The sequence below is a fragment of the Parasteatoda tepidariorum genome, chromosome 1 (assembly GCF_982258835.1).
Source record: "Parasteatoda tepidariorum strain Cologne lab strain chromosome 1, Ptep-v5.0, whole genome shotgun sequence".
Lineage (NCBI taxonomy): Eukaryota > Metazoa > Arthropoda > Arachnida > Araneae > Theridiidae > Parasteatoda > Parasteatoda tepidariorum.
The window spans coordinates 67,885,305-67,909,212 of NC_141755.1; the positions used below are offsets into that span (position 1 = coordinate 67,885,305).

A 23,908-nucleotide genomic window follows, 5' to 3' on the forward strand; every position below is an offset into this window, starting at 1 on the left:
ATTGTTGAATTATTCAATGAATTGATCAATTTTCTCAATGGAGGAAAAAATATTTTCTAATTCAATAAAAAATTCGATAAAAAATTTTAATTTTAAGAATATTTAATTTTAATTAATTTTAAGAATAATCGTAAACTAATTGATAAATCATATTTTTTAGAGTAATATATTAGAAGAGAAGAACTCATTTAAGTTCATATTGTTCTTAAAACATAAATTTCGTAGACGGAATTCAAGAAACTTTAATGACGGAAAGTGTGATCAAACTCCATAAAAATTAAAATTTCAGTTTCAAGCATAGTTTCTAAATTGTCTAATGTACAAATCTGTAACTTGATTTAGAATCCCATTCAACAAAATTTTAAATCTGAGAAAATTTCTTAAGAATTTATTTTCATCAAAACTGTAAAAAATTCTGAATCAAATTACGGTATATATTACAGGCACTCACGGTGCCGGTTCTTTTTCCTGTAAAATCCAGTTTTAATGAAACATGTTACGGAACAAAAAATCTGATATACCATAATTTTTACAGTGATAATTACAGTAAAATCACTGAATCACTCCAATTAAATAGATATTAATGTAACAATTATGGTACAATTTACAGTAAAAATGGATTTTACGGTAAAAGGGATTTTACGGATGATGCAGCTAAAATGCCAGTACTTTATACCATAATTTCATCCAGGATTTTTTACATTGTATTACTTTTTTCTCAACTTTCTCTTCTGAAAAACTCTTGTATACGTTAGATTTTATGTTAAAATTACCTTTCGTACACATTTTCTTATTCCGAAATTTATTATATTTCTAATTCCGAATCAAATTACTGTATAAGGACCAATATGTTAGGTGCCTCATCAGTAAATTCCATCTGCACCGTAAAACTTTCGACCGTAATTTTTACTGTTATATTCTATTAGAATGATTTAGTGTTTTCACAGTGATTATTACGGTGAAGATTACGAAATATCAGATTTGTGTTCCGTAACATGCTGCTCCCTTAAAAATTAATTTTATGGTAAAAACCACCGGCTCACTGAATGCTGATACTTTTTACAGTAATTTATTTCGGAATTTTTTGGCAGCGCCCGTATCAAGAGCACAAATGACGCTCTCCCTTTTTTATATTTTATTTTCAAATTTCAACTTCAAACGATCTTTTCTATGATAATATAATACAAAGATAAAATAGAGTTTTTTAATACATTTTATAATTGAACAATTAAAACGGATCCAAGCACAGAAAAAATATATAAAAGTCATATCAAGTCATGCATCATATGACAGCCGAATGAAAAATAACATAGTTGAAATAACTGTGTCATTTGAGTAAGTCATAAGCTATCATCGTGCTAATTGTAATTCTTCAACCAATCCGTCTTCTTTAGTAATGTGATATCTTTACCAATCCCCGCTTTAAGTACCGCCACACTTAAAAGATATTTTTTTCTGCCAAACTAAGTTTTTTTTTTATTAGTTCTACAATATTCTTGTGCAATTATCTATTTTTCGATGATGAATTAATCCTCAGAAAACAAAACTAAGACATCTATATTTTTAGGAAAATTGGTTTCATTTGCCCTTCATTTCTTTTTAATAAAAGTAGCTTTCTCGGAATTTTTTTTTTAACTCATTAGTTTCGGTTATAATTAATTACTTTAAAATCAGAGAAAATGCGAAAAACACAACAAATTACGTGCGGTATTTTAAATTATTAAATTTAAAACTGATTAAATAATATTCGAAGTACGATAATTTTAATATGTTTCTTGCACTTTATTTTGTGTATTTATCTAGTTTTTATCATGAATTCTTGATTGCTCTAAAAAGCAAGTTCAGAATGGGCACATTTAAAAAGTTAGTGGTATCAGAATTAATTTAATTTTAGTGGAAAACATTTCTAAGAGTTTAAGTATGGAGATTTTTATTTAACATTTTTAGTGTATACTGTGGAAAAATCTCTAGAAGTAAATAAGAAATATGTAATATAAAATAAGGGGCATAGAATAATTACATTTAAGATATGATTTGCTTGATTGTTTATAATTTTTCCAAATCTTCTAGATTTATTAATTTTTTAATTTTATATTTGGAATTATTTTATACATTATATGTTATAAATCTTTCTTGCATTTGTTTTGCGATTTTCTTACTTAACTAATCAAATTTAAGGATAAAATAATATTTAAAGATAACAGTTTAGATCTTATCTATTTTAGAAACTTAGTTTCATTTTATGCTTGGAAACGCTTTGTCAAATAGCTATGTTTAAGAGGTTAACTAATATTTAAATTAATTATGCCTGTAAATTTTGGGTATCCTTTGTTAAAGAAAATCTGCATGAAAAAAAAATTGATTATGGAGAGAAAATATTGCAAATTATATTATTCCATTTAAATCTGATTTAAACATTATGTCTTTCTGAAAATTTGTTTTACGATTTCTGTTAGAGCTATTGCATTGTAATATTGATTTAATCCCTAAAAATATTAGTTTTAAGCAAATTTAATTTAGAAACCAAAAAAAAAAAAAAAAAAACGCTCACCAAATACCCTAAGACATTAAAACGCAACTCCAAGCCCTTTATTTTTTAATTGCTTTAAACTTTTAATTATTAATCTTCTGAGCTTTACTTAAATAAATCTACTTTTCCTTTTTCAGGGATTTACCACAACCGTCTTAAATTAGCAAACAAAAAGGAAGAAAAAAAAAGAGCATCAAATTTAAATCCCCCTCTTTCAAAGTTTATGTCAAAAATTTTAGTTACATGTACCAAACATTTTATGTCTAAAGCTAGGATAAAGCTTTTAATTTTTGATTACAGAATTGAACAGGAACCATTGAGCCTTAATGTAATCTACATAATAATTAAGCCAAGATAAATGCTTTGTTATCAGTTTGTTGGCATCTCAATTCATATTACGATTTATATGAAAATACGTTTTTGCACGTACTTAATTTTTTGTCTTAAATTTTTAAAATGCTTATCATTTCTTCATCGTAAAGTAAAGCTAATTTAGAGTCATGTTACAAGTTACTTAACTGAAGAAAAATAAAGAAATCATTCTACCATAATTCCAACTTAACGTTTAAATTTGCTGGAACTTTTAATTTAAATACGAAAAGATCTTGAAATAACTTTCAAAATTAAAACAATAATTTTATTTATTGGATTATAAAAAAAATATTAAGAACAAGTATAGTATATACACGAAGAAAAATCAAGTCTGGTATAATTACCGTACTGAGGATAATGATATTTCTGATTTTCAAAAAAAAAAACCGACACAATTCTGGTTATGAAACCAAAATACACGGTATTGAAATCACTCAATTACGGTAATTTTTCTGTTCATACGACAACAGTTTACCAGAAATTCTGATATTTAAAATTATATTTCTTATTAACACACATTAGGTAAAAATAAAAAAAAACTAAATTTAACCGAATGAATGGTTTTTCATACCATGCACTAAGGTATCAGGTGAAATTACCAAATTTAACTCAAATATTACATTTTACCCACACATAAGAAAACTAAATTTTATTGTTAATTTTACTGAAATCATTACCATAGCGCTTCGGTAAAAATTACAGATCTTTTTTGTGTTTCCATTGATCCAGAAATGTGCTAAATTTTGCTATATCCAGGTAGTTTTGACCATGCTTTTCTCTCAGCGTAATCGGAAAAATATCCGAAATTTAATGTTTTCTCATACAAATTTGTGATTCACAAAAATTTTTTTATTCAACTGAAATTTTTTTAAAAATTACTTAAGCTAAAATCATTTTTGTTTATAAAATCAACAAAATGGCCTCATAATGGGAATATATGTAGCTGAAATTGCTGTTTAATTTTTTATTATACTTACTTCAAAGTTATTTTCAGATAAATGTCAACTAAAATTAATTTCAAAGATAAACTGTGAAACTTTATTTTTTTGAAACAACAATACAGTTTTGAAATGAAAGTATTTTCCTCCTGACTTAACTACGACATTAAAAAGTCGTCCCTTCAACTGATACTGAAATCAAAACCTAAGTTTAGCTTTAGTTACTAAATGTTGACAGAATAGAAGCAGAGATGCTCTGAGTTTCTCTCCATTGCAATTGGACCACACACAGGTTATGCATCACAGAATAGAGCTTTGTGGAACCCCCCGCTATCACTATCTTTAAAGATAAACTGTGAACCGATTATTGCACCTAATATCGCCTCTACGAATAAAAAAAATATCTGCATTTAGTTGTAAAACTAAATCTGAATTTTCCCACTAATAAAACTTAAGAAAGAGCGTTAAAAATATTTTAGGTATAATAACTTTAACTGTGTTCGCAAGCTTGAGAAAATTACTACCCAAAACAGATGGTAGATATTTATGGTAAACATAGCCCTCAATTTGAAAATGAGGAAAAAGGGAGCTACAAGCGGGTTGAATTACTGTGAAAATAATTTCGGCTAAAATAAAAGGATTAAAGTGATGGCTTTGGCTTTGTAATTCGCCGAAAGTTATTTCATTTAGCAGATTATTTTTATCAGAAACCATAGTTATGTTATTTTTATATTTTAATCGTTCCTCTAATTATTAGATCTTCTATTCATTAGATATTAATATATCTTTTACCGGCAGTAAAGATAAAAGCATAATTTTTTAGTGTTTTAAACGCTTATTTGACGATTTATAACTGAAAAGATATTTGATGTAAGATTTGTAATAAATAATAACAATGTTAATTAAAACCCTCAAGGAAGTAAATTAAATAGCTAATGAAATTCAATAGCTTGCATGTTCTGGTTAGTGCGTTCTAAAATAACCGGTTCAGCGCTATACCGCTATACCAGTGCCTTGAACTATATCCAAAAACCATGGTTCCTTGTTGAGTCGTAGCGTTGCTATCGTGAATAATAATGGCATATTACTTAATAAAGTTCGAATGGAATAATTTTGTTTTTGTTGAAGTTAAAGCCTTGTCTCTATAAATAAAAATTAAAAGAGATTAATTTTTCCGACAATATGGTTCAATTTGGCGCCATTAGAAGTTTGCAGAAAATATGTTCAATATTTTTATGATAGTGATGTATTTTATTCTAAAATATAGAATATTTTTTTTTAATACATATGCATTTTTGTTTAATAGGTACTGTTTCTCCTGTCAGTCAATGGCCAATGCGACTTCAATCAACAATGACGTCACCACAATGTGAACGCACTCCTTATCCCATGAATGTGAGTCATCCAACCACAAGCTCTCCACCGCAAAATAATAATGTTAGTCTTCCTTCTATATCATCATTATGTAACTCTTTATCGTCCAATAACATACCTGTTACGCAAGATACCGGTTACTCAGACAACAAGTACTTTTTGTGCTCTGGAGGAAGTAGTACTTTTGCTCAATAAAAAATTTGGTATTTTTAAAGAGAATGTACAAACTTTTCACATAATAGTATGATTGTAAATGACAGAAAAAATTGATAAAACTTATTTGAATTGTTTGCTCTCGTAAGTTTTTTGCAAATAGTGCTCTTTAACACTTATAATGTTCTTCAAGTAATGTTAGAGATAATCAAATCCAGTATAAATTGTAAATGGTTTTTCAAGAATTAATTGTAATCATTCAAAAATTAGCACTCATTTATTTTTTGCTTTTTATTGTAAAAAAATAGTGAATATTATGTGAATAACAAAATTAGTGAAAGTGTTGATTAAATAATTTAATTGCTTAATTTAAAGAGTTTTAAAAATAATTGTTTTGAAAAGAACGCATTTATTATTTATAATAAACAAAGGCTTTTGGCAAAAATCAAATATTTATATGTTATTCATATTTATGATGTTAGAATTTAAGCATTATAATCGGATTTTTTTAAAAAATAGAATTGAATTGAAATTAATTGATGTATAATAAAGAAATTAAATTTATAATAATTATTAATAAAATATGTATCGATTGATTTAGCTGTTAAAATATCGAAAACTGTAGTAGCACAATACTTTTTCATAGATAAGCATCATAATGTTTTTTCTAAATCTATCAAATATATACTTTCAAATAGTACTATATTTATTTATTTATTAACTTTCACACAGTGTCCATTGCAACTATAGCTTTTTTTATTCGAGTTGGATTCTTACTAGAATTGATAAATAATGTAAAATATAAAAAAGAAAGCTTGAAAAAATTTACCCTTTTTTAAAAAATAATAAAATTATTTTTTTAATATTCAATGACGTCCCATTGGCATAAGAAGGTTATATAATATTGTGATTGATTTTGTTAAATTTGTGTTATTAGACTTAATAAATTAATCCAAAGAAGAGAAATTATGAGGTCCCATTTAAACTGAAATCAAATATTTCTGTCAAGTGTGAGAGAAAATACATTAAAAAATACAGAAAATTTATTGAATCTTGTATTGTTTGTTTACCAAATATTTTCAATGAAACTTTCGAAATTTAAGCAGGATTTTTTGATAATTTTTGTATTTTGGAAAAATACGCACATGCATTTTGAAAAATGTATATTCATATATAAATGGGAAAGAGGGGTAATACAGTATAGCTAAGAACAATTTTTAGTTGAGTACAATATATTATTCATGAAAAGTCATTGCTGTAATACTTTTTTCCATAAAGGTTTTTTTCTAGAAAAAGTCAAATCACCTGGTTTTAACCCATTCGTGAGGCAAAACCAGGTACACATATCACGGGAAATTTAGAAATGCTAAAAACTCAGTGAAAGGTTGCAGACATATCTATTTTATATGACATTTTAAGAAACTTATGCATGAAATTTACATGTGATGCAGTCAAGGCTGTACTGAAGGAAAGAAGAAAAGGGGCACCAATTCTCCCGGAGCCAAGAACTACTGAGGGCCCAACTAAAATTCTCTAAAAAACATGGCACTCATAATTTTTTTTAAAGAAAAAGAAAACTGTGGAAAATTTCTTCATACCTATATAAAAACTACGAATTTGTTTAAAAAGCCCTAAAAACTTCTACTAAATATGAAAATAAATCTTTTCGAAATAAGGGCCCGCAATAAACTTTGTCCTGAGGCCCGTAAAACCTTTGTCCATCCTTGAAGGTAAATGTCTTCTTCCTCCGTTCGCGGACCTGGCATAGACACGCATCGAAGGAGTACCAGGTCTAACCCAGAGAGCAGAGGTTATAGAAACGAAACAAAACCTAGCTACAATTAAACGGAATACTTTTTGTTTTTTAGATTATAAATCTTTAGTAAACAGATAAAAAGCTGAAGTGAAATTTTTTTTTATATCTCTAATGATCGATAAATAAGGATAGATTGAAAACAAGAGAACATTTGAAAGTTGACAGAGTAAAACGAATTGAACATCGAACATTTTAGAATTGACATACTGAATTCTGGATAACAAAACCAAAATATACGATATTTAAACCATTTATTTGGTAATTTTTCAGTTCATATAGTTTCAATTTACCAGAAATTCTGGTTTGCAGAACTATTATTCTAATTACGATCCATTTAGTAAAAATACAAAAAAAAAAAAAAATTTTAAACCCAATAAATGGTTATTTATGCCATGTTCTAAAGTATCATGAAGAAAATACCAAATTTTGTCTCACTTATTACCAAAAAGCATGGTAATACAACGATGTTTTATTGTTAATTCACCAAAAAAACACTTCTGAGGTCTTTGGTAAAAATTACTGAGCTTTTTGGTGTTCCTATAGAACCAGAAAGAAGATAAATCTAAAAGGTTCTTGTATCAGAAATGTATTTTTTTAAATCTTCCAATATTTGTTAAGATCTATTCTACAATTTTTTTTAAAATTTACTGTGCATTTATAATGTTTTTAACAATTGTTATCCAATCAAAAATGCACGATGAATGTACGATCTTGTTAAATAGTATAGTGTCTTAAATTAAAAAACTTTTTTTTCTATCGCCAATTTGTTTTTAATTTTTTGTTTAGGCAATGTATGATTATTGATATTTATTTACGTGTGAAATATTTATTTTTATTGTTTGACGAAGAATTTAGATCTCAAAACTATTACTTTCAAAGTATTTATGAATACACATCTATGAACAAAGAGCTATAGATGCATTTATCTACATAAAATTATAATGACTGTAAAGATTCTTCGTTTATTTGTTTTGTGTAATACTTGCCTAAGTTATATTACTTCTATTAATAAGGCTTTTAAATGTAGTAATATTGTACAGATTTGACTATTTTATTGATGTTGAATGTTGTTTTTATTCATAATTTTATGTTCTCCACTTAATGTTTGTTGTAATAGTATTTTGTGTACTACTTGTGACATGTTTTGGTAAGTAAATAAAATTGTCTTACAAAATAAGTTGAAAGATTTTTTCTCTTGGTTCAATAATTTTTAAACTCCAGAATATCTTACAATATATAAAAATCTAATAATGGCGTCGCAGTTTCCATTGTTGTCCAAGCATTTTTATTGGCCGAAAAATCTAATCACAGGATCCAAAATTTCCTCATTGATTTCCATATTGTTTAGGTTGTCATCAACATGAAATTAATAAAAGTCATAAAGATATTGTTTTTCTATAAGTATTTCTGCATCCTTAATTTAAATTATTATCCTGTACTGTTATTATTACACTTTTAATTCAAGAGTTTAAAACTAAGAGAATTTTTTTTTATTTTATTAGAATACGATTCTGTGCTGCATTTTAAGATACAGTAATTTAGAAATGTGGTTTAATCTAATAACCAAATTAACCTAATAACCTAATAATAAAATATTAAATTACGTCAATGAACTCATCAAATTTGTTTGAACAATATAATGTTATAACAATATAAAAGTAATTTATAAAATGATTACTTAGAAAAAAGACTTCTGTTCACTGATAGATCTAAATATTTATAATACTAATAAATAATAATATTTGGGCGTGAGAAGTGGAGGCACAAGCGTAAGCAAACAGAATTCCTTTTCGTACATAAATATTAAATAATAACTTTAACTTTAGTAGAAAAACTGTTTTTTAACCCAGGAAACAACAATTATTACGAAGCAATCATCGGGGTTGATGAGAGGCAGCGAACAGGGGGCTTAGCACCCTAGTTTGTAAAACAAATGTACAGTGCGCAAAACAAAAAAAATGGACCACGTTGAATATCTTTTGATCTATTGATCAGATCTTTACTTTCTAGAAATGAATCTTTATGGTAGTATTTGAAATGCACTAATTAATTAGTGCAGATGATATATTAAGTTACGAAATCAAACACAAAAACGTACTTTGTATGAATAAACATAACTTTTTTTCGACGGATTCGGATTTTTAACCCTTAAAATATAAGGGTAGCCGCAATCAGGAAAATATGGTCACGATTGTTTGGTCAGGAGAGCTGTCGAAATTTCGAACCCCTTAATGCTAATTTTACTTTTTATCTATTTCGCTTTATCAAGAACTTTTTAAGCGAACTGAAAATTTTTAACACATAATTATAAAATTCGTTGACCAAAAATAATTCTGAGCACAGAAAAAAAAAAAAAAAAAAAACCTTCGTAAATATTTATTATTTTCCATTATTTTATTTAAAAACAATCATAAAATTTTGAAATGTTAGTAAGCAATATTAGACATCATTTTAAAGAACATATTTTTATATGTCTAAATGTAAAATTTGGGGAAGATTGGTCGAATAGTTCCGAAGAAATTGAATTTTAAATAACTTTTTTAAGCTCTACTCAAAATTTCGTCTGTTGTAATTAATTAGCATATTAAAACCCTCGAACTATTAAGATTGAGTCTATGAACGTAAGGATCCAATCATTAGATCAAAAGTTATTCAGGTGGTGATCCGCTAATTTTTTCTTCACACTGCACGTTCTTTGAATCATGAACTAATAACAATAAAATATACTAAAATGTGGTATAAACTTCTCTGTGTGTGATCGTATGCTGAAGTTGATCTCAATGATCAAACTGGTTACGAAACAATTAAATGCCCACATTCTAGGTTGACCATTTGTTGAAGTGAACCTTCAAATTGTTCTCCCAAAGGTGATCAACTTGCACAGGTTTTGCTGTACTTTTGAATTAATCATCTGATTTTCACATGGTGACAATGACAAAGTGTCAATATAAGTTCCAGCTTGGATATTACGTTTAAAAAGCTCTAATAATTATTTAAGAAATTGGATACACACAATTCTTGTAAGAACACAAAATCTCCAAAAAATAATAAATAAATAAACTAAGAGAGAGAGAGACCATAATCATTTACATCAGAAATAATTATTAACTTATTTTAGGTGGTATTTTTAAATATCAACTATATATATATAGTAGATATCTACTATATATAACTATATCTACTGTTTTTATCTACTATATATAACTATATATATATATATATATAGTTATATATAGTAGTTATTCTTTTCATTGTTTGTTCAGTACCATGCTTGAGTACTTTCCTAACTCATTATATAATTAAAAAAGAGCTGGGTCATAATTTTCAAATGTATTTAATAAATGAAAAAATAAATACTTTTTAATTGTAAATAAAGAAAAGCATTATATGTATTTTCAATTCCCTTTAATATTTTTATCATTTTAATTTGTCTAAATTAACCAGTTATATCCAGATTTTTATGTTTGCTTATTTTTTAAATATTATAATTGCTTAAACTATTTTTGAGTCAAGTTGATGACATGGTTCTGTAAAAAGCTACGGATCAAATTACGGTTTAAAGAACCAACACTTAGGGTACATCCACTGTAAAATCCATTGTTTACCAGAACATATTATATAGTACAGTAATATTTATTGAATTAGAGCATTTCAATGATTTTTATGGTAATTAATGTAACGATTACGGTATATCAAATTTTTTGTTCCATAACATATTCCAAAGAAATTGGATTTTTTCGGGGAGAATTTCTGGTATTCTGAATGCCGGAACTTTTTAACGTAATTTTTCCGGAATTTTTTTACAGTGTGCTTCTAAGCTAATATTAGAAAAATAACTTTAACTTTTAAGAATATTTAAATGGTTTTATTTAGTAATTTAATGATGAATAATCATTTAGTACTGTTACTGTAAATTTTATTTTTCTGTTTTCAATTTTGTAAAAAAAAAAAAAAAAAATTGAAAAAATTGAAGCTTCCGTTTGATAATATTTGGTGCGACACAATAAAATGGCTTTGAATAAAATTGTCCGATATGTTTGAATTTATGAAAAATTGAAATATAAGTATTAGTGACAAAATATTAGAAAAATAATATAGAAAAAAAATAATATGAAAAACTTTTTATAATATGGTAACAAATGTACGAAGCTTTATTTGTAAAATGAACGCTTAAGACAGTCACTTTTGAAATTGTAAATTTTTCGACTGGGATCATAATTATGAAATGTGTCATTAAGGATTCAATCCTTATTGGGGAAGAGTTATTACACTGTGTAGTCTTTAAGAAAAAATTTATTAAATTTTTAAAATTAAATTAAAAATAAGAATTAATATAATACATCATAAGTTATAGACTAATTTTTTATATACCCTAAATCAAATTAAACCCTAATTTAATTAATTTCAAAATTAATTTATTAGCTTTCCCACTCTCTTCTAAAGTTCTGAGCTCAAATAACCAAGCCAGTGCCATAAATTCGTCATTTGAATTAAAATTAAGTCTCCGAAACAAAGTCCAAACAATAATAATTCTTTTATCTACAGAAACCGTTACATTTTAAAATGCGCGAATATCCTGCGCGCCCTCCTTTACAACTCAGTGTTGCAACATCTAGAAAGAGTTGCACAAAAATCTCAATATCTAGATAAATCTAGCTTTGCCCTTGACCATCTGTAACTGCTGAAATTGCATTCCCATAGAATATCGTCTCTTCTGACAAAGGCTCGAGTATCTCCGCGCGTATTTAAGTAGTTCTCTCTCTATTTAGAACGAAATTTCTTTCTTTTTTTGTTTTCACAAAAACCAACCAGCAGCGAAGCAAAGAACAAAATAAAAGATCTTTGGACGGCGAGCCGATCCGGAAAGTTGTTGACTGATGTTAGCGGCCAAATCACCAATCCCAGTCCTTTGCCTAAGTTTAAAGGTCTTTTTCCTTTTTACTTTCGAAAACAAGAGAGGTTATTATTAGGCTTCTGCCTTAGCTGCTTTTAGGAAACCCTTACGTTTTTGTGAATTGGTTAATACTGATACCAGATGTTGTTGCCTTTTTTATTTTTTTCTTACGTGAGAAAGGGGTTACGACGCTATGCCATCTCTGGCGACGTCGATGAGCAGTTTACAGTATTACTTATACTTTTGGTATGCTGTGAGAAATAATTAGGAAAACAAGGTAGCAAGATGATTGGTTAGAAAATTCAGAAATGGTGAACGTACTAATTGAGAGACAAATAAGATCCTCCCTTTTTCCAATTGCATTGCAAATGCTCCCTTAGAAATTATTTTCACTTTCATTTTAATTAAAACTAGCTAATTAATGAATAATTGGTAAGAAATATTTTTAGGGGGGAAGTATGATTGGAGAAGCAAGTTTTATAGTTCATTGCAATTTTTTCATTTATTTATTTATTATTAATTTTTGGATTTGCGTAATTATTTTGAAAGAAATGGTTTCATCAATATTAGAAATAACAATGGTGAACTGAAACTTTTGAATTTTTTGGTGAGCTGAAACTTTCGAAAAAAATTGGAGTTTTGACTAAACTAAACTATTAAATACCGGAACTTAGGGTACAGAATCCATTTTACAGTAAATTTCAAATATATATAAGTGTAACATTTTGAAGATCTCATTTAAGTTCATAATATCATAGATTTCATTAACGGAATTCGCTAAATTTAAAGACAGAAAATGTGATGAAACTTGATAAAAATTAAGATATTAATTTCAATCATAGTCCCTAAATTGTTTGTCTAATCACATTCGAAAAAATTTGAAAGAATTTAATGAGAAAGAATTTCATAAGAATTTTTTTTAAATCTAAAACTTTTCTCTTTATTTTTTACAAAACACTTGTATGCCTTAGAGTTTAGGTAAAATTTCCTGTCAAATACAACTTTTTATTCTGCCAAAAAATACTTGCTGAATGGAAACATTAGCAAGAAGGACACACTGTAAAAAATTCCATATCAAAGTACTGTATAAAGTACATTTTTTGTGTATCATCCATAAAATCCATCTTTACTTTAAAATATTATACAGTAATTTTTGCAATAATATTTATTTAATTAGAGTGATTCAATGATTTTTGATTTTGCGGTAATTATTACTGTAAAAATTACCGTTTATCAGATTTTTTTCCGTCACAAATAAGATCAATAAGAGATATAATCAGATTTTTTTTGCTCCGGTAAAAATGAGCTTTACAGTAAAAAGTACCTGCAACTTGAGGACTGGTACTTTTTACCGTCATTTGATCCGAAATTTTTCACAGTGTGCAGCATTGAACATTTATTTTGGAATTCACAGCTTCTCTCTCTACCCCCTCGTCAATTCAAAATTACAATTAACATGTTTATTTAGAGGAACCGATAAAGCAACATGTTTATTTAGGGAAACTATGTTTTCATGTTCCTTCTCCGTATTCAAAATTATCATCTATAGAAATCAATTAGAATAATTGAAATGTGCTGTTCAATCCATAAAAATTTGAAAATTGCTGCGATATTCAAGCTGCAATAATTTTCTTTCTTTCATCTTTTTTTTATTTTCCTTTTACAAATAATACAAAAATTAAGATTTTTTTCTGTTACATTCTTAATTGATTATTTTCTGTAAAAAAAAACTTCAATTGTAGCTTCTCTTCTTAAAATGTTTTTAAATTTCAATTTTTTAAAACATGAAGTAAAATGTTTATTTTTGTCAGAAACACAAAGTTTAAAAAATATTAATGTTATAGCTTTATTTAAAATTTTAAACGGCTCAGAGCATACTGAAATTTTTACAATTAAGCAAAATTATAAATTAATATTTTAAATAACTAGGAAAAAAATAGATATATTGTACGATTAGAGAATAGAACTTCGATTAGTTGTCATGAAAACTAACAAAAAAAAATATTCTTTTTTTTTTTTTTTAAATATTGACTTAATGGATATTTAAATGAATTAGAATTTGCTTTTAATTTACAAATAAAGTTAATAAATTGATTTAATTTGTTATAGATAGGAATCATTTTAAAAAAATGAAAAATGATAAAATTTCTAATAAAAAATAATAAATAGAATTAATAATGATAATACAAATAAAAAAATAATAAGTATGATAAGATTAATAACAACAAAATAAATATAATGAATTCATTTAATTTGTTAGGGGTAGGTGTCAGTTAAAAACAAATGAAAGAAAAGGCGGATTATAAAAATTCTATTAAAAAATTTTGGCTCTTATATATAAAACAAAATAAAAAAAATGCATAAATTGCAGAACAGTTTGAAAAGAATCTCGTGGAATTTCGTAGAAAAGTTGAGGCGAACCTATCATATTTTTTCTCGGGTTAAGGTGTCCTCATAAAGTTTAGTCCTTAGTTCTGGTCGGATCGCCTTACATTTAAACGTATGAGAATCTTCGTGTGGTGTTCATTCCTTGTCAGTCACCGGAGAATCAAATTTATCGCCAGATTTGGCTAAGTTTTGCTTTGAGGTTTAAAATTTTGACTTTAGTTTCAAGAGATGTTAATTTAATTAAAATTGGGTATCCACCGCTTAATTGAATTATTTATCAATTTATTAATTATCAAAAATTATCAATTTGAAAAGAAATTTTATATCAACTAAATTGAAAATTATCACATTTGAATTAAATAACACCGGATTTTTTATTGAAATTTAAGATTCGTTGGCATAAAGGGCATTTAAGCTTTGGATTTGAAAACATTATGCCATTTTCAGAACTGCCTTTTCTTCAGTTTTATCTTTTTCTACTAGCCAGGGAGCAGTAAGTAACAAGATTAGTGAGTAACTAACATACATGTAAAAATATCTATAAAATTTCTGTAAAAAAAATGACATATCTGTAAAATTTCTATGGAAATGCAACCAAGTTTGAATTAAAGAGCAGAATCAAAAACATAGGAGGGGGCAAAAATTTGCCTAAATTCAAGATACCATCCCTCGAGGTTTTGCTCACTTAATATTAAGATTAAAAACAACAAGTAGCTTAAACATAGCTAGCCGTATTATTCATAGAATAGAGAACGCAGCTTCTTTTCTAACTGTTATTATTATTATTTATTATTATATTTTTCATTTTCCTTTCATTATGCTGAAAATAATGCTTTTTTTAAACTGTAGATATTAAAAGAAATACTCCTTTAGTTGCTATTTAAACATTTATTAATTAATTAATTATTCTTCTGAATAAAAATAAAATTTCCCAATGCTCACTCGGCTTATTATTTTTTTTATCTCAATATTAATTGAGTTAAAGCCTTTTGCTGATGAAAAAAATAAAAAGTGAGAAAAAAGCCGAAGTTGTGGCAAATTTTTATCGCATCTTAATGTTTTCGACTATGCTCTCTAATTTAAGCTTTGTTCCTTTTCGTGCTCTTCTCTATAAGACTACAACTATATAGTCGATGGTAAAGAAGGGGCTTATACCCTCATCTCTTCTATTTTTAGAAAAATAATTCATATTTGTTTAAGAGAAATAGGAAAACGACAGTACAATGAAAGCAATCTCGCCACCGGTAGCAGCGATGGCTCAGGCGATAGAGCATTCGCTTCCCAATGAGGTGACTAAGATTCGAAGCCCAGCGGTGACAAGTCGGTATGAATTCTGCTTCCGGTTCGCACGGATTATAATGCTGACGTAATATATCCTCAATGATAGACATATCATGGGTATGAATCCCCTTGCCATCGGGCTAACTATGGAAGGTTTTCATCTTCATGTGGTTTTCCTCCATTTTCCTCTCCATGCAAATGTGGGTTAGTTCTATCGAAAACTCCACCACAAGGGCTAGTTTGTTCCGATGCTTGATCCAGGACTTCTGGGTTGGGCTCAAAATCACAAGGCTACTGAATTGAACATTGTCGTTAATTCACAATGGTTGCCTGTTCAACGGCGGCTGCAAAATAAAATAAAAATTCTCTTTAGAATAGATCGGTCTCTGCTCCTGAAAACTTAGCGCTACCTGCTTAATCTTTGCCGTAACTAAAATAATAGGGGAGAGTGGGGTCAATTGTAACAGGGTACGATTGTAGCAGAGCAAAAATTTCGAGTGTCGGGTTCTAGATTTGGTTCCTAGGTGGCGCACAAGGTGTATTTAATAAATCTACATGTACTCCCCTGCTGGCAACCATTTTTATGTACTTTTGAAAGAGTTACATCACAAAAGATATTTTCACGTTACGTAAGTACTTTTTTTTGGTATTAGAATATTATATTGTAACAAAGTAATTTTGTTTAAACAAATAAAATTTTTTAACCGAATGTGTAAGTGGACACCTTAATTAACATTTCAAAAAAAAATTTGTTTTGTTAATTAACTAGCATTGTTTTTAACAAATGAAGCTGAAATGGCGTCTTGGGGACGATTGTAACAATAAGTAAAGGGACGGTTGTAACAGCTGAAAATAAATAATCTTATGTTTACAAACCATTACTTAACTTTTTAAGAACCACCAATAGTTTCCTACATCATTTATATTATGTTGCATGTGCATTATTTTATTTGTCACCTTTCACAGCATAAATTAAAATTTTTAACCCCTTTAAGTTAAAAGTTTAACCCTTTAGGTCTCTGCTCATTATTATTTTCACTCCTAAAATATCACTACTATTTTGATCAATAAAAAATATATCTCAGATATGATAATATGTATAATTAACCATGTTTTAGTTGAATTTATGAACTGTTACAATTGACCCCGTAAGTGGGGACAATTGTAACAAGTGCACGACTGACAAAAATTGTTAATAACTAATATAATAACATTTAAAATAAGGTATTTATTTTTTTTTCTAGTAGAGGATAGTCTACTTTACTCATCTGTCAATTACTAATACTAATAATATATTGGATTTTGTTAGTTAAAAATAGTTAAGTAAAAAATGTTACAATTGACCCCACTCTCCCCTACAAATGAAACTTTTGGCATCCTTTTTGGCAGTTTTTCAAACTCGCCTAGCTTCTGCTGACAAATGGGAAAAAATCAGAATGGGGACAAAATTTTACGTTTTCAGCGACGCTAATGGTGCCATAAAGTGTGCGTCCATGACGGAGTGTAAAGAGTTTTATCGCGCATACCCACCAAGATGATCCTTTTGAGTCTATGATCAGTTGAGTGATTAAAACAATTTTTAGGAGTTGGAATTCAGCAGTGGTGAGTGAGAAAAAAAATCAGAGAAAGACTTTATGAGTGCGGTAATTGCTCCCAATGTTTTACGATCTTTTTGCAGAATGTAAAGCATCTGTTTGATGTTAGGAAACGCCTTAATGAGGTACTTTGAAAAATGATATTTTTAAACCCTTCAAAATTAATTATGGCGAGAAGTGTATGGCGGTTAAGTTATTACAGTGGTCTGCAAAAGTTTTGAATTCGTAATTAGCTTCTGAATCATTACACAGTGCGTGACTTTCGCGAAGGAGTAAATTGATTCTGATATATTGCCTTTTAAGATAATTGCTGAGGTTTAAAAATTTGACAACCCAAAAATCTAATAATAACTCTAAAAATCAGTTTTTTTTCTTCATATAGTCGACTTAGGGATTGGCAAGAAAAGGAGCTAATATGGACAGCTTTCTATTATTATAACCGCCGTTAAACAGCCGACCCAATTTTTGATATTACGACTGCTAATGTTCAAAACCGTAGCCTTGTAAGTTTAAACCCAATCCAGAAGACAAACAAACTTCTGGATCAACTATCGGGAGAAATTTTTTCTTCGTGGAGTACATTTTGATGGAACTAAACCCCATTGGCGAGGAAAACCATGAAAATCTGCCACGATTAACCTGATGGCAAGGGAACTCTAACCTATCCCAGGTCAAAATTTTTAATTTTTTTCCAATTAAAAATTTACCATAATCTCGACCAACCATCTACCATAATCTCGACCAACCATAATCTCGAAAACCAACATAATCTCGATGGTATCGAATATAAGTAACCATCACCCCAATGTGGGAATTCGGACTGATTTTTGGTGCCCCAACATAAGAATAGTAACTTGTTTTGATGGTTTGTTGTTGAACCATCAGAAATGTTCATCATTGTTTCTTAGAAATTAAATGTTGGAACCATCATGCACCACCATCAATGATCCGTCTACCACTGAGGATATTTTGTCACTGTGGCAGGGGCTAGCCGACCAGCCATCGAACCAGGGTCACCTCATTGGAAGGCAAGCTCTCTTTTCCCTGAGCCACCACGGCTCAATGTGGACAACTTTTAATTAATTTTTCTATTTTTTATATCTGTCATTGAACAGCCGACCCAATTTTTGGGTTTACGACTACTATTGTTCAACTCCGCAGCCTTACAATTTTGAACCAATCCAGAAGACAAGGAAACTCTTAGATCAGTACCCCCAGAGGTATTGATTTGTTATGTGAACATGGAGGATTTTGCAACTCGACAGATTTAACGTGCATTCACCGTTTACTACACCGGGAGTCTTCGGCCGACGGGGATCGAACCCACGAACTCTTGGATATGGTCCCATCTCCTTACCTAATGTGGAAAATTTGAAAAATTCTGTCACTTGTTTATCACTCAAAACTTATCTGAAAATAGTGGTTGATTAGCAAAATTCTATTACACTTTCATAAGCATGACAGCACATTTAATTGTTAAGCAGTAAAGATTTAAATATTTCAACAAACTCATAATTTTCGTTTTAATTACCACCTCAGACTGATTTTATTTATTGTTTTAAATAATAGAAGATATTAAGTAATTAATAATTGTTTTAGAGCTTGCTTTAATATTCTGTCGCAAGTAACACCATCTAACAGTCCAGCTTTCTCAACTAGAGAATTATAGTTTTATGTAAATACTAGCTACTTAGTAACAAACTGATTCTCATTCTTTAGTGAGAGTTGTTTTATTTAAAATATGAAAGACTGAAATCATTGTTCTATTTTATATTTTAAATTCTGCACAAAAAAAAGTTATTAAAAATGACAATTTCAAGCAAGTCTAGTTTTCTTAACTAGGAAATACTAGTTTTATTTATATACTAGTGCTGAATTGCTAGCAGCAAAATGACCATTTAACAAATACTTCTCTGAGAAACAATACCTTGCCATTGTATTGAAATGAAACACATTTAAAAAGGTTAGGTTCATTCAAAAAGTTGGAAATAAGCAGCTCAGACAATATTTTTAAAGAATCTTACCTCACTGTAAGTAGGATACCTTTTTCTGAAATAATAATGTAAAAGGTGGACATGCTTTAAATGAGGAACAATAAGTCGGAGTAATTCAATTGAGCATAAAATTGTGTTTAAGAATGTGAAACCACAATTTTATTTGGAAATCATAAATGAAACTACACATGGTAGTGAAATGGTACACAATAGTGAAATGGTTCAACTTTTTTACTCATTTGATCTACTAGACATTTGGTAAAAAAAAAACTCTCCCCAAATTTACCTTTACAGGTAAAGGAGAGTGTAACCTTTTTTTAAAAAGTTTCTTACCTTTATTTTTATTTCAGGCTTAGTTTTTAATTCTGCTTAAATTTGCTACATTGAGTACGTGACAACGTTTGTGTTTTGCGCAGTATAACAGCCCTTTTGTCCTTAAATTTAATACTTTAGTGAACGCTATGGGAGTAACATTTCATACCAAATTCTGCTTCACCTTCAATGGTTTAGAAGTATAGAATAAAGTTATTTCGGGTAAACTCCGATTAAATGACGAAGTTCCAAATGCTAAAAAAAACTTTTCAACATTTTAACAAATTTTGGCATAATTACTCACCCACCACGTATTCCTCACTAATTCTGCCCTAATTTGTTTGCATTTTGACATTTTGAAAACATTTGAAACATTGTGGTTTACTCAAGGTTTACATATAATACTTTAAACTCAATACTTCAAAATATTATACTTCCAATTTAAAATTACCTATGGAACAGAAATTATCATAAGAAATTTCTTCTCCTTTATAGCGTCTGTTGATAATATTTCTCATGTCTTACGAAATGTTGTATTAATTAGTTCATTATTGTATTAATTAATTAATTCATTATTAATGAATTCATTATTAATTAATGCACACGTTGTGACATTAGCATTAAATTTTTTTGTTATTAAGTATTTTCTATTATAGTATCTGTTAGTCAAAATATGACTAAAATTCTTGTTAGACTTAATCATTTAATATGAATTAACGAAACACGAATACATTAACCCGAGAATACAGTCAGAGTTCAAACTTTAATAATTTATAAACGTCCTCTTAAATAATCATCCCCACAAAATAGCTTGCTTTGCGTCTACTGATAATATTTCTCATAAATAATGTTTTGCGCATTGTTATATTAATTAGTTCAGTGTTGTATTAATTAATTGATTAATAATTAATGCACACGCTGTAACATTAGCATTAAAAGTTTCTTGTTATTAAATATTTTCTATTAGATTGCGTTTTAGTCGAAATGTGACTAAAATTCATGTCAGATTTAATCATTTAACATGAACTAACGAAATACGTATGCTCTAATCCGAGAATACTATCGGTGCTCAAACTTTTACAATCTATAAAAGTACTCTTAAATAATTATTCCCAAAGTAGCGAATACTTTGAGAAATTTTACCTTTATGCATTTATGTATATTATGTATTATGTATATTATGCATTATGTATATTATGTATTATGTATATTACGTATTATGTATATTATGTATTATGTGTATTATGTATATTATGCATTATGTATATTATGTATTATGTATATTATGTATTATGTATATTATGTATTATGTATATTATGTATACTTACTCGAAATAGATAATAATATCAATTTTTTTTTATAGCATTTATGGTAAAGAGTCACAAATTTGCATATAAAATATCTAAATGAGGCTCTGTTTTCAAAGTAGCTGTCTTTAATATAAAACTTTCGTGTTTTCAATTCTTAACGCAAGGGTCGTCCTTCAGGAATGGAGATCCCCTTTTACCTCGTAACTTACGCCAAGAGACAAGAAAAAAACGTGGGTGGTGTACGTCGGCCCCCAACGTCGATCCCGTTATTCCAAGCGTCTGGACAGCATACGGACTCATCTCGAATTTCGCAAGTTTCGTCTTAAACTCATCTCGAATTACGTTAAGTTGGTCATAAACTAGAAGTATCGAGATATGTAACAACGTAACGAGCTTTGTCTGCGAAAATGCACAAATACTTAGGATATCTTTCCATGAAGAATACCGAAGTTATAAATTAAGGGTACTTGCGTTAAAAAGGGGAGTTTCTTTTACATTTAAAGGGATGCTATGCAAGAGCAGATTACTGATTAAGTGATTTTTTTCTGCTAGTAAATTTTTTAAGCATTTATAGTTTAAGTTGAAATAATACTAAATTTGTGTTTCCACCAAATAAAAATTTCTTAGATATTTTCAAAAAATTAAAAAAGATGCAATATGAATCTGTTTAATTTCATTAAATCTTATTGCTTATTGTTCATTTATTCATTTTATTCATTAAAAATAAACTGTTGAATTGTTGAACTGCATGAAATGTTATTGCTTATTGCTAATTAATTCATTTTGTTCATTTGAAAAGGGTTGTTAAACTCTTAAACTTCTTTGAATGTTATTGCGTTTTGTACATTCATTTGTATTGTTTATTGAAGAAGAAAACCATTATAAGACTGTGTACCATTACAAAACTCAATAGTGCAGTATGCATGGATTTGCAAACTTTTTCTTTTGAGCATATGTTTCAACTTCTAAAACTGATAACCCAAACTTTTATTTATTGTTTAACTTTTGGTAAAATGCACGGAAAATATTATTTTGAGCTTTTTAACTCATTAAATATTATTGCTTATTAATCAGTTGTTCATTTTGTTTATTAAAAGAATAAACTTGTAGAATTTTTAAACAAATTACTTATTTTTTTTATTATTATTAAATAGAGTGTGTCCGTTTGCAAAATTTTCTTTCCCTTAAACTTCTATAACAGATAAAAGTACAGTATATTTTGTATTAGTGCACATATAAGTAGAATAAGCTTTCGCGAAATTTAAAACAGAGCTGGCCTTATAACTTCTATATTCATTCAATTTGATAAAAATAAAAAAATAAAAAAATAAGAAAAATAAAAATTCTGGGTGCATGTTACAATTACCGTAGGATGGGGTTACTTATGCCTTTCTCAGCAATAAGATATTATTTTTTACCGTAGTCAATCAATATTGAAAAAATGTTTAGATTTAAAAAAATAAAAGTTTTCTTAATTAATAGGATTCGAGGGTGTAGTAAGTGGTGACTGATGCACGTTAAATCTGTCGAGTCGCAAAGTCTTCCATGTTTCCATAACAAATTAATACCTCTGGGTACTAATCTAGAAGTTTCCTTGTCTTCTAGACTGGTTCAGAATTACAAGGCTACGGAGTTGAACATTGGCAGTAAGTCCAAAATTGGATTGGCTCTTCAACGACAGATATAAAACTAATTGGATTGGTCCGGGATAGCCTGGTTGGTAGGCAGTTGGACTCATGTTCGTGAGAACGGGAGTTCGAATCCAGCCGGATGAAGAATCCCCGTGTATAGTGACGGGTGCACGTTAAGTCTATCGAGGTCTTAAAATCCTCCTAGTTCCCTTAACAAATCAATATCTCTGGTTGCACTGATCCAGGAGTTCTCTTGTCTTCTAGATTGGGTTCAAAAATTACAAGGGTACGGAGTTGAGCATGGGTCATCGTAAACTCAAAATGCGAGTCGGCTTTTAAATGATGGTACTCATTTAACAGCCAACAAATTTAATCAACAAAAAGGATCAACAAAATTGATTGGAGTATTATTAGTTTATTTCGCTTGAACTACTCGATTTTTAACACAAAAATAAACTATAACAGCACTGGAAATCAAAATTTTCTATCCGTTTGATGTTTAATTTTGAAAATGTCTTAAGATACTAAAAAAAATTTAACTAATTATATTATACATGAATTTTTAATTTTTGATGGAGGAAATGAGCTCTTTCACTAATAAATTGGAATGGTCAAAATAAGTTGGGAATCACTGCTTTAGAAAATTTATATGCTGTGGTCATTGCATCGGAAATTTTGTAAACACCGTCGATTTTTGAAATTTCCAACTGTGTACTCTACCCTTACACTGAGAAAAAAAGTATGGTCAGAAATCTCAGAATATTGTAAAATCTAAAGTGCAATATAGAATATTGTAATTTTGTAATATAAATTGTAATAGTAAATAGAATATTGTAATTTTGGCTCCATGGAAAAGCAAAAAAGCTCAGTAATTTTTACCGAAGCGCTTTGGTAATGAATTTGTTGAAATTAACAATAAAGTATAGTTTCGAAATATGTGATATTTGATAAATGTGGCGAAGGTTGGTAATTTTATCATGATACCTTAGAGTATGGCATTAGAACCATTTATTCGGTTAAATTTACTTTTCAGTTTTGTGCTTTTTACCAAATGTGTGGTAGCAAGAACAGTAATTTTAAAAACCAGAATTTTCGGTAAATCGTTACCGTATGAACGGAAAAATTACCAAATGGATGGTTTAAACACGGGATATTTTGGTTTTCTTAACCAAAATTATGTTTTTGTTTTTTTACCAGAATTGCGACTACCATACAATACTGTAACTTTACCAGAATTTTTTCTTCGTATAGAACAGTAAAGGTGAGTGAAAAAAATAGAATTACTAAATATGCAATCTATGCATTAAATAAAATAAAGA

At 28.4% G+C, this 23,908-nt stretch overlaps 1 protein-coding gene and 1 long non-coding RNA gene across 2 annotated transcripts in view; one reads left to right on the plus strand and one right to left on the minus strand.

The window, feature by feature from the left end:
• The window catches only part of LOC107456534 (uncharacterized), a 32,894-nt gene extending 24,534 nt beyond the window's left edge, over positions 1 to 8,360 (plus strand). The window contains exon 2 of the mRNA XM_016074416.4: positions 5,147 to 8,360. Within this exon, the coding sequence (XP_015929902.2) occupies positions 5,147 to 5,409 (263 nt within the window). The 3' untranslated portion in view covers positions 5,410 to 8,360. The remainder of the gene's footprint in view (positions 1 to 5,146) is intronic.
• Positions 1 to 23,908, minus strand: part of LOC107456535 (uncharacterized) — a 101,057-nt gene that overhangs the window by 58,451 nt on the left and 18,698 nt on the right. The window lies entirely within an intron of this gene.